Below are 12,500 nucleotides of genomic sequence, written 5' to 3' on the forward strand. Positions count from 1 at the left end.
TTCAAATGAAGGAGCTGAGACACACTTTAACAATCAGTGTTTCACTTCCTGCTACATCCATTAGTGCTGATGATGAAGATGAAGATGATGAAGATGAAGATGAAGATGAAGATGGTGAAGATGAAGATGAAGATGAAGAAGATGATGATGATGATGATGATGATGATGAAGATGAAGATGAAGATCATGTTAATAAAGATGATGAAGATGATGAAGATGATGATGATGATGATTATGAAGATGAAGATAAAGATGGAGGGTGAAGATGAAGATGATGATGATGATGATGATGATGATGATGATGATGAAGATGATGATGATGAAGATGAAGATCATGACGATGAAGCTGATGAAAGGGATGATGATGAAGAAGATGATGAAGATGATGAAGATGATGATGATGATGATGATGATGATGATGAAGATGAAGATGAAGATGAAGATGAAGATGATGAAGATGAAGATCATGATGATGAAGATGATGAAAGGGATGATGATGAAGAAGATGATGATGATGATGATGATGATGATGATGATGATGATGATGATGAAGATGATGAAGATGAAGATGAAGATGATTATGATGAAGATGAAGATGAAGATCATGATGATGAAGATGAAGATCATGATGATGAAGATGATGAAGATGATGAAAGGGATGATGATGAAGAAGATGATGATGATAATGAAGATGATGATGATGATGAAGATGATGATGATGATGAAGATAAGTCCTACAGTAACTGAACTGACCTTCAGATGTTCCTTCAACATAATCTGGGATTAAACCTGATTCAACTGGAAGAAACAATCTTCTATAATCTTCATCACTTTACTCTCACAGCAGCAGAGAAAACTCATCAGCTCTGATCTTCTTCTTCACGTCATGTTCCAAAGTTCCTCTTTATCTTCTGGCTCAGCTCTTTCCATGACTCCTCCTCACTTATATGTGTTGGTATCTCCTCCATCTTTGGTCAGTCATCTTCATCTAGGATGAGCCAGAGGAACTGATGTGTGGAGCCAACCCTGGTGCGTTCATCAACCAGCTCTGGTCTGCACTACTAACCACCAGGTGGTGCTGTTCATAAAGACCTGACCAGGTTGTGTCTTATTGTCACTTATCGTCTCCTGTTATCTTCATCGGTCAGCATCTGCATTATTTTTAAATAATTAAATTAACTTTTTTGAATATTTTCTAATTTAATTATATTTTTTTTACACAGAGTTTGATATTCTAATCCCAAAAATGCAAAAATAAATGTAAAAAATGCAATATTTTTCACCTTTTAAATTCAATTTAAAATGTTAAATATAATAGTGAAACCAGTCTTGTAGCTCGGTGCTCTATTAGTAATGTCTGGTGACACCATTAGACCAACATTCTTGTATTGAATTTAAAAGACTAGAAATTAAAATAAATAATAATACATTTAGAAAAATAAATACATTTTATTTGAATTAAAATATCAAACTTTACTGGCAAAAATAGAAAATAAAATAAATAAAGTTACATTTTAAATTCAAATATTCAATTTTTCTTTCAATACACAATCAATTGTATCCAATTATTCAATAAAAACAAAATTTGAATGATTTAATTTAATTGTAAACACCAATAAAATAAAATAATTATATGAATATATATTATTATATATATTATATTACAATTAAATGCTAAAAAAATGTAAACTGAAACACATTAGTTTGAGACAAGAGCGCCACCTACTGACCACATAAAGACAACACCGTGTCGTGAAGCTTCATCAACCGTTGAAGAGTTGAAAAGCGTCGCACACGTGCTTCACACGCCGCCGCTGCTATTTAAAGACACGCCGGCGGCGCCTCACCGTGACCGCGGGGATGACGGTGATCAGCGAGTAGACCAGCACCGGGGGGATCTTGCTGCCGTGGTCCGGCCCCGGGTAGGGCTTGGAGAAGGTCTTGTCGAAGCAGAAGAAGCCCTGGACGTGCACCGGGAACGTGTCCGTGTACTCGAAGTAGTACGCCAGCAGCACCGTGCCCGCCATGATCACCAGCTGGAAGTAGAACATCATCCCTCGGTTAGCAGCCGGAGAGGAGGAGAGGAAGAGGGGGAGAGGAAGAGGAGGAAGGTCCCCCTCCTCACACACAGACGCATCAGGGACAGGGGGAGAGAGAGGGATGAAAAGGGGGAGCAAACGTGAATGAAAGAGGGTTCCACGAGAAGGAAGCAGGGAGAGAGAGGGAGCGAGAGAGAGGAGGTGTGTATTCAACACTGTGGGAGGAAAGAAGTATTTTTACTCCTCACTACAAACCTCTCACACTTATATAACACATCAGCGTCTGACTTCCTGGAGAGAGTCCAGGACTCGCTTGAGTAGTGAGACTTTTAAAAAAGGTTATAGATGGAGGTGAAGAGAAGGATGAGGATGGAGGTGTAGAGAAGGATGAAGATGGAGGTGTACATAAGGATGAATGTGAAGATAATGATGAAGGTGAAGAGAAGGATGGAGGTGTAGAGAAGGATGAAGGCATAGAGAAGGATGAAGGTGAAGAGAAGGATGAAGGGGAAGAGAAGGATGAAGATGAACGTGTAGAGAAGAATGAAGGTGAAGAGATGGATGAATGTGAAGAGAAGGATGAAGGTGAAGAGAAGGATGAAGGTGTAGAGAAGGATGAAGGCAAAGAGAAGGATGAAGGTGAAGAGAAGGATGAAGATGAAGGTGTAGAGAAGAATGAAGGTGAAGAGAAGGATGAAGATGAAGGTGTAGAGAAGGATGAAGGTAAAGAGAAGGATGAAGATGAAGGTGTAGAGAAGGATGAAGATGAAGGTGTAGAGAAGCATGAAGGTGAAGAGTAGGATGAAGATGGAGGTGTAGATAAGGATGAGGATGGAGGTGTAGAGAAGGATGAAGGTGAAGAGAAGGACAAAGATGAAGAGAAGAATGAAGTTGTAGAGAAGGGTGGAGGTGAAGAGAAGGATGAAGGTTTGGAGAAGGATGAAGATGGAGGTGTAGAGAAGGATGAAGATGGAGATGTAGAGAAGGATGGAGATGGAGGTGAAGAGAAGGATGAAGATGGAGGTGTAGTGAAGGATGAAGGTGAAGAGAAGGACGAAGATGAAGAGAAGTATGAAGGTGTAGAGAAGGATGAAGGGGGAGGTGTAGAGAAGGATGAAGGTGTAGAGAACGATGAAGATGTGGAGAAGGATGAAGGTTTGGAGAAGGATGAAGATGGAGGTGTAGAGAAGGATGGAGATGGAGGTGTAGAGAAAGATGAAGATGGAGGTGTAGAGAAGGAGGAAGGTGAAGAGAAGGATGAAGATGGAGGTGTAGTGAAGGATGAAGATGGAGGTGTAGAGAAGGATGAAGATGATGGTGTAGAGAAGGATGAAGGTGTAGAGAAGGATGAAGGTGTAGAGAAGGATGAAGGTGAAGAGAAGGATGAAGGTGTAGAGAAGGATGACAGTGTAGAGAAAAATGAAGATGGAAGTGAAGAGAAGGATGGAGGTGAATAGAAGGATGAAGGTGGAAATAAGGATGAAGATGGAGGTGTAGAGAAGGATGAAGGTGAAGAGAAGGATGAAGGTGAAGAGAAGGATGACAGTGTAGAGAAAAATGAAGATGGAGGTGAAGAGAAGGATGGAGGTGAATAGAAGGATGAAGGTGAAGAGAAGATTGAAGGTGTAGAGAAGGAGGAAGATGGAGGTGAAGAGAAGGATGAAGGTGAAGAATGAAGGTGAAGAATGAAGGTGAATAGAAAGATGAAGATGGGGGTGAAGAGAAGGATAGAGATGAAGGTGTAGAGAAGGATGAAGGTGTAGAGAAGGATGGAGGTGAAGAGAAGGATGATGATGAAGGTGAAGAGAAGGATAAAGGTGAAGGATGAAGGATGAAGAGAAGGGTGAAGGTGAAGGATGAAGGTGAAGAGAAGGAGAACATGCTGAGGCGTGAGTGTGTGAAACATCTTAAGAGCTTCTAAAGATCTGAGATGATCCTCACGAGTGTAAATATCTTCTCTGGACACTAACACATGTTGATAAGAGGCTGGATCATGTGACTGAGGAGACCAATCAGAAGATCTGAAGCCTCTCACGAGTGAGGTCGGTCAGTGAACTCATGTGTGTCACAGAAGATGTTGATGTTCTCCTCAGACTTCTCACGTCAACCATGAAGTCCCAGGATGAACATCTTGAAGAGCAGTTTGATGTTTTCATGGAGGATTTAGAGCAGAAGAGACGAGATACACAACAAACATTTACACACATCAACACACGCTACACTGAACCTGCATGACAGGAGGAGGAGAGGGAGAGAAGCAGAGGAGGAGAGGAGGGACGGACGGAAGAGGAGAGGAGTTAGTGATGGAGGAGGAGATGAGGGAGTGATGGAGGAGAGGAGATAGTGATGTAGGAGAGGAGAGAGTGATGGAGGAGGAAAAGGAGTGATGGAGGAGGAGAGGATGGAGGAAGAGAGGGAGTGATGGAGGAGAGGAGGGAGTGATAGAGGAGAGGAGAGAGTGATAGAGGAGGAGAAAGAGTGATGGAGGAGGAGAGGAGGGACAGATGGAGGAGGAGAGGAGGGAGTGATGGAGGAGAGAGTGATGGGGAGGAGAAGGAGTGATGGAGGAGGAGAGGATGGAGGAAGAGAGGGAGTGATGGAGGAGAGGAGAGAGGGATGGAGGAGGAGTGATGGAGGAGGAGAGGAGAGAGTGAAGGAGGAGAGGAGAATGAGTGATGGAGGAGGAGAGGAGAGACAGATGGAGGAGGAGAGGAGGGAGTGATGGAGGAGAGGAGAGAGTGATAAAGGAGGAGAAGAGGAGGGACAGGTGGAGGAGGAGAGGAGGGAGTGATGGAGGAGAGGAGAAGGAGTGATGGAGGAGGAGTGATGGAGGAGGAGAGGAGGGAGAGGTGGAGGAGGAGGAGGAGAGGAGGGAGTGATGGAGGAGGAGAGGAGGGAGTGATGGAGGAGAGGAGAGAGTGATGGAGGAGAGGAGAGAGTGATGGAGGAGGAAAAGAAGTGATGGAGGAGGAGAGATATGGAGGAAGACAGGGAGTGATGGAGGAGAGGAGGGGGTGATGGAGGAGGCGAGGAGGGATGGATGGAGGAGGAGAGGAGGGAGTAATGGAGAAGGAGGGGTGGGAGTGATGGACGAGGAGAGGGAGTGATGGAGAAGAGGATGGAAAGATGGAGGAAGAGAGGGATTGATGGAGGAGGAGAGGAGTGAGTGAGAGTTTGACAGTCATGAATTGAAGTGTGTTGTCAGTGCATGAAGGTAAATGTCTCCCTCTAGTGGTCAGTATCTCCTGCTCTAAATTGATCTACATTTCATTGAGAACGCGAGGCTGTGATTGACAGCTGTGATTGACAGCTACATGTGTCCATGACTCCTCAGAACATCATGACCTCTGGTTCTCAAGGTCACACATCAGGTTGTGACTCGTGATTCGTCCACAAGGGATGAAAATTCCCAGAGACGGGGGCAAGTGAAAGGTCGTCACAGAAGTGCTGAGAGTGAGAGGATACACGTTTGATCGTCTACTCTAGTCTGATCAAAACTATATTTGTAATGTTTTTAACATTGGAAATATTTCAACTTTGAAAAAAACCTTTATTTAAAAAAACGTCTTCACACGGAGAAACAACTCATCTTCACTCTGGATCTTCTCCCTCGTGACGTGTCATGTGACCACGAGCTGGACCTTCAGTGGTTACAAGAAGAAACAGGAAGTTCTTCAAAGAACCCGTTCCGAACATCTGCACTGTAACTGTTTCATCATCTTCAACACATGAGGAGGAGGAGGAGGAGGAGGAGGAGGGACCAGCTCAGAGTTCTACAGCGAGGAGAGGGAGGAGGAGAGAGAGTGAGGAGGAGAGAGAGGAGGAGAGAGAGGAGGAGAGAAGAGGAGAGAGAGGAGGAGAGAGAAGAGGGGAAAGAGGAGGAGAGAGAGAAGGAGAGAGGGGAGGAGAGAGAGTGAGGAGGAGAGAGAGGAGGAGAGAGAGGAGGAGAGAGGAGGAGAGAGAGGAGGAGAGAAGAGGAGAGAGAGGAGGAGAAAGGAGGAGAGAGTGGAGGAGAGACAGGGAGATAGAGGAAGAGAGAGAAGGAGGGAAGAAGAGAGAGGAGGAGAGAGAGAGGAGGAGAGAGCGAGAAGAAGAGCGAGGGGGCGAGCGAGGAGGAGAGACTCGCAGGAGAAACCTCTTAAAAAAGCAACATTAGTCCTGGTCAGTTGAAGTGGAGCAGAGTCTGGACCAGGATGAGAGGATGATGATCGTTTGCTCATGTCTTCTTCAAAGAACTGATCCGAACATCTGCACTGCAACTGTTTCATCATCTTCAACACAAGGAGGAGGAGGAGGAGGAGGGACCACCTCAGAGTTCTACAGGGTTGAGAAGGAGGAGGAGAGAGAGAGGAGGAGAGAGAAGGAGAGAGAGAAGGGGAGAGAGAGGAGGAGAGAGAGGAGGAGAGGGAGGAGGAGAGGGAGGAGGAGAGAGAGGAGGAGAGAGAGGAGGCGAGAGAGGAGGAGAGCGAGGAGGACAAAGCAGGAGAGAGAGGAGGAGAGAGAGAGGAGGAGAGATAGAAGGGGAGAGAGAGGAGGAGAGAGAGGAGGAGAGAGAGGAGGAGAGAGAGGAGGAGAGAGAGGAGGCGAGAGAGGAGGAGAGCGAGGAGGACAAAGCAGGAGAGAGAGGAGGAGAGAGAGAGGAGGAGAGATAGAAGGGGAGAGAGAGGAGGAGAGAGAGGAGGAGAGAGAGGAGGAGAGAGAGGAGGAGAGAGATGGACATAGAGAAGGAGAGAGAGAGGAGGAGAGAGAGGAGGAGAGAGAGGGGGAGAGAGAAGGAGGAGAGAGAGGAGGACAGAGAGGAGGACAGAGAGAAGGAGATAGAAGAGGAGAGAGAGGAGGAGAGAGAGAAGAGGAGCGAGAGGAGGAGAGAAGAGGAGAGACTCGCAGGAGATCCTCCTAAAAAAGCCACATTAGTCCTGGTCCAGTTGAAGTGGATCAGAGTCTGGACCAGGATGAGATGATGATCGTTTGCTCATGTCTGTCGACTGGTGTGTTATTAAAATCCTGCGTCGATAACAAATGTTCGTGACAATAATCTTTTCTTTGACATCATCACGACAGCTGCTGACACACTTTCTGTTTCTGCTCCACTGACGCACACTCGTCATTACACACATGCTTATCTACACACACACACACACACAGACACACACACACACACACACACACACACACACACACACACACACACACACACACACACACACACACACACACAGACTCATGCTTATGTAGGCACACGTACACACACGCATGATTACACACACACACCCACAAACAAACACACACACACACACATGCTTACAGTATGTACACACACACTTATTCTTATATACACACACTAACACACACAGTCATGATTACACACACACACTCGCACATGCTTATGGAGGCACACTTACACACACGCATGATTACAGTACGTACACACACACTCATGATCACACACACACACTCATGCTTATTTACACACACTTACACACACTCCTGATTATAAATACACACACACACACACTCATGCTTATGTACAAACACACTCATGATTACACACACACACTCATGCTTATTTACACACACTTACACACACTCCTGATTATAAATACACACACACACACACACACATACACACATGCTCATGCTTTTACACACACATTTACACACACACACTCTTGCTTATATATACATACAAATTTATAAACACATGCATGCTTATGTACACAGGCACTTACACACACTCATGCTTATATACACACACACACTCTTGATTTTATACACACACACTAATGCTTATAGACACACACACAGAAATGCTTATTTACACACATGCAGATACACACACTCTACACACACACTCTCTCTCACACACACAAAAACACACTCCAGACGGACTCACAAGTGTAGCTTCAGGTGTGTGAACTGAACTCGTGAAGTATCTCCACTCATGTGTAGCCATAAGATTATGACCAGCTGTGACGTTGTGTAGTTGATCTTGTGCGCAGGTCGACTTCATCGCTTCACTGCTGACAAACTTACAGACGGTCCAATAATCTTCTGACTCATCGTGCAACACTAGTGTGTGTCCAGATACACACTTTACCGCCGACATACATGTGTGTCTCACAACCCGGATGAGGTGAACAAGTGTGACTAGAAGGTTTAGTTGTGTAGTAAATCACAGATAAACAACAACACAAATAGGAAGCCTTGGGCTCATCAGAATGTAACACAAAAATCTGACTCATGGAAGAAGAATTTGTGTTTGTGTGAAAGTGTGTTTGCATTTTTTATCCATGTATGTCGGTGTGTGCATGTGTGTTTGGAATGTGTGTTGATGTGCGTGTCTTTGAGTGAATTTCTGTGTCTGCAAATGTGTGTGTTTGTGTGTCTATACATGTGTGTGTGTGTCTACGTGTACATGTGTGTGTGTGTATGTGTACATGTGTGTATGCACATGCGTGTTTGTGTGTGTTCGTGTGTGTACAGCTGGTTGTGTACGTGTTTGTGTGTACATATGTGTGTATGGGTGTGTACATGGGTGTGTGTGTATGTGTGTTTATGCGTGTGTACATGTGTGTGTGCATGTACATGTGTGTAAATATGTGTGTGTCTACGTGTGTGTGTACATGCATGTGAGTGTACGTTTGTGTACGTGTGTGTGTCTACGTGTACATGTTTGTGTATAGGGGTACACGTGTGTGTGTGTACATGTACGTGTGTGTAAATATGTGTGTGTCTACGTGTGTGTGTACATGTATGTGAGTGTACGTTTGTGTACGTGTGTGTGTCTACGTGTACATGTTTGTGTATAGGGGTATACGTGTGTGTGTGTACATGTGTGTGTGTGTGTGTGCGCGTGTGTACATGTGTGTGTATAGGTTGGTGTGTACGTGTGTGTGTGTGTATGCGTGTGAACATGGGTGTGTGTGTGTATGTGCACACACAGTTGTGCAGTGAAAGCAACAGGAAGTGACATCATTCTTACCTCCACGAACAGGAAGCAGGGCAGGATGGAGCTGCTGCTCTTCACACCTGGTTTCTCCTCCAGAGCCATCATCGCTGCTGCTGCTGTATCTGCACAGATTAAAGGATAATCCACTAATGAGATTAAAGTCAACGTGGAGTCTTTTGTGTGTGTGACGTGAGCCTCCTCTTGAACAAGGACCCGCTGGTTCTGGTCCAGAAGAGAGCGGATCATGAGGAGGATCCTGAGGAGGATCACGTCTCTCCTGAGTGGGAGGATCAGAGAGTCCCACAGAACCGGGGGAAGATGTTTCATCATGAGTCTCTGAGCGAACACCTACATGTTCTGATCAGCAGGTGACATCACCACTGGATCAACATGTGACCGGTTTATTCATCCATCCATCCATCCTTGCATCCATCCATCCATCCATCCATCCATCCATCCATCCATCCGTCCGTCCGTCCGTCCGTCCGTCCGTCCATCCATCCATCCATCCATCCATCCATCCATCCATCCATCCATCCATCCATCCATCCATCCATCCATCCATCCATCCATCCATCCATCCATCCATCCATCCATCCATCCATCCATCCATCCATCCATCCATCCATCCATCCATCCTTCCATCTATCCATCCATCCACCTGTCCAACTATCCACCCATCCATCCATCCACCCGTCCACGCATCCATCCATCCATTCATACATCCATCCGTCCTTTCACCCGACCATCCATCCACCCGTCCGTCCGTCCGTCCGTCCATCCATCCCTCCATCCATCCATCCTTCCGTCCGTCCGTCCATCCGTCCATCCATCCATCCACCTGTCCAACTATCCACCCATCCATCCATCCATCCACCTGTCCTTTCACCCGACCATCCATCCTTCCGTCCGTCCGTCCATCAGTCCATCCATCCATCCACCTGTCCAACTATCCACCCATCCATCCATCCACCCGTCCTTTCACCCGACCATCCATCCATCCACCTGTCCAACTATCCACCCATCCATCCATCCACCCGTCCTTTCACCCGACCATCCATCCATCCATCCATTCATACATCCATCCGTTCTTTCACCCGACCATCCATCCATCCATCCATCCATCCATCCATCCATCCATCCATCCATCCATCCATCCATCCATCCATCCATCCATCCATCCATCCATCCATCCATCCATCCATCCATCCATCCATCCATCCATCCATCCATCCATCCATCCATCCATCCATCCATCCATTCTTTATCCATGTGTCGTGGGGGCAGCAGCAGCAGCAGCAGAGATCAAGACCTTTCTCTCCACAGTCGACACAACAACTGTGTTGAGTCGAGGAATCAAACTCACACGTGTGTGAAAGTGCAGCAGTTTTCAAAGCTTCGGCAATTGAACGGACAACTCTGTGAACCAACATCAACACAATGAACGTACTCGTGGACGTGGGCGTCACTCTGTGGGTCAGACATGTTGACAGACATGTTGACCGATATGTTGATCGACATGCTGACTGACATGTTGACCGACATGTTGACCGACATGTTGACCGACATGCTGACTGACGGTTCAAGAGTCTCGTCCTCGACGTGGCTCGTAGTAAGGAGTGAATGCTGGTCAGAGAGAAACTGAGTCACACAGCAACCAGTTCACCAATCACAGAGAGAGGAGAGAAAGTTGATTCAGAGCTGCTGCCAGACGCCCTTTTGATGCTGCGTGCTACACACACACACACACACCCCTACACACACCCCTGCACACGCACGCACACATCCCTACACACACACACATGCACTCACACACACACACACCTGCACACGCACGCACACATCCCTACACACACACACACACCTGGATATTTCTGCATCATCTACACAGCAGCACTGCAGCTCGTCTTGGTCTCACACACACACCTGCAGAGTTGAGAGATGTGTGTGCAGGTGTGTGTGTGTGTGTGTGCAGGTGTGTGTGTGTGACAGTGCTGATTCAGGATTGTGTGCACACGTGTCGTCTCAGACACACACGAGAACCAAAGATGAAGTCGGAGTGCAGACCTGTGCAGGATAATCCGTCCACGTTTGGGAAATACCAACACAACCCCCTCAACACACACTCACACTCACACACACACACACACACACACACACACACACACACACACACACACACACACACACACACACACACACACACCTTCTCCATGGTCCTTCTCCTCCGTCCTTGCTTACCTCGGGTGCCTCGTCACTCGGCGACGGTTGCCGTGGATTCCAGAGCGGCGGCCATGACGGTTCAGGTGCAGAAAGCAGCTTCTCTCCTCCTGCAGGTCTTCACACGAGGACCAGACGCTGAGACGCTCTCATGGATGGACAGACCTGAGCAGCGGAGGACAAAATACAAGAACATGTGTGAGAGAGAGGGAGGGAGGAAGAGAGCGAGGGAGAGAGAGAGGGAGGAGAGGGAGGGAGTATGTGTGTCAGCTCATTTGGATTCAAAATTTGTTTCCCTCCCTCCTCTTCTCTCCTCTAATTTATCCATCCTTCTATCCTCCTATCCTTCCTTCCATCCTTCCATCCATCCTTCCATCCTTCCATCCTTCCCTCCATCTTTCCATCCTTCCATCCTTCCATCCATCTATCCTTCTATCCATCCATCCATCCATCCTTCCATCCTTCCATCCATCCATCCATCCATCCATCCTTTCATCCTTCCTTCCATCCATCCATCCATCCATCCATCCATCCATCCATCCATCCATCCATCCATCCATCCATCCATCCATCCATCCATCCATCCATCCATCCATCCTTCCATCCATCCATCCATCCATCCATCCATCCATCCATCCATCCATCCATCCATCCATCCATCCATCCATCCATCCATCCATAAATCCATCTATCCATCTATCCATCTATCCATCTATCCTTCTATCCATCCATCCATCCATCCTTCCATCCATCCATCCATCCATCCATCCATCCATCCATCCATCCATCCATCCATCCATCCATCCATCCATCCATCCATCCATCCATCCATCCATCCATCCATCCATCCATCCATCCATCCATCCATCCATCCATCCATCCATCCATAAATCCATCCATCCTTCCATCCATCCATCCATCCATCCATCCATCCATCCATCCATCCATCCATCCATCCATCCATCCATCCATCCATCCATCCATCCATCCATCCATCCATCCATCCATCCATCCATCCATCCATCCATCCATCCATCCATCCATCCATCCATCCATCCATCCTTCTATCCCAGTGACCCAAACATGATCAAGACGGTCCAGCACCGATCAAACATGTGTGTGTCAGTGAAAGTAGGTTAATCGTGGTTATCGATCCACAGGCTGACGTCACGGTCGCCCTGGACGACTGGACGCCGGCGCCGAGAGGTCCGGTCCGGTCCGGTCCGGTCCGGTCCGGTCCGGTCCGGTCCGGTCCGGTCCGGTCCGGTCCGGTGACACGAGTTTGAAGTCGA

The 12,500-nt window shown here is 46.9% G+C and overlaps 1 protein-coding gene across 2 annotated transcripts in view; it reads right to left on the reverse strand.

Moving 5' to 3' along the window:
• The window catches only part of plppr2a (phospholipid phosphatase related 2a), a 17,860-nt gene extending 6,483 nt beyond the window's left edge, over positions 1 to 11,377 (reverse strand). Inside the window, exons 1-3 of one of the 2 annotated variants that reach the window (XM_087809899.1) lie at positions 11,230 to 11,377; positions 9,022 to 9,110; positions 1,848 to 2,036 (exon numbers count right to left, since the gene is read on the reverse strand). In XM_087809899.1, coding sequence (XP_087666025.1) covers positions 1,848 to 2,036; positions 9,022 to 9,093 — 261 coding nt within the window. In that variant the 5' untranslated portion in view covers positions 9,094 to 9,110; positions 11,230 to 11,377. Of the gene's footprint in view, positions 1 to 1,847; positions 2,037 to 9,021; positions 9,111 to 11,229 lie in introns of those variants that run through there. The other variant, XM_087809900.1, reaches the window with a different exon arrangement.
• Positions 11,378 to 12,500: the final 1,123 nt, after the last annotated feature.

This window comes from Callionymus lyra, chromosome 15 (assembly GCF_982586985.1).
Source record: "Callionymus lyra chromosome 15, fCalLyr1.hap1.1, whole genome shotgun sequence".
In the NCBI taxonomy this organism is placed as follows: Eukaryota; Metazoa; Chordata; class Actinopteri; order Syngnathiformes; family Callionymidae; genus Callionymus; species Callionymus lyra.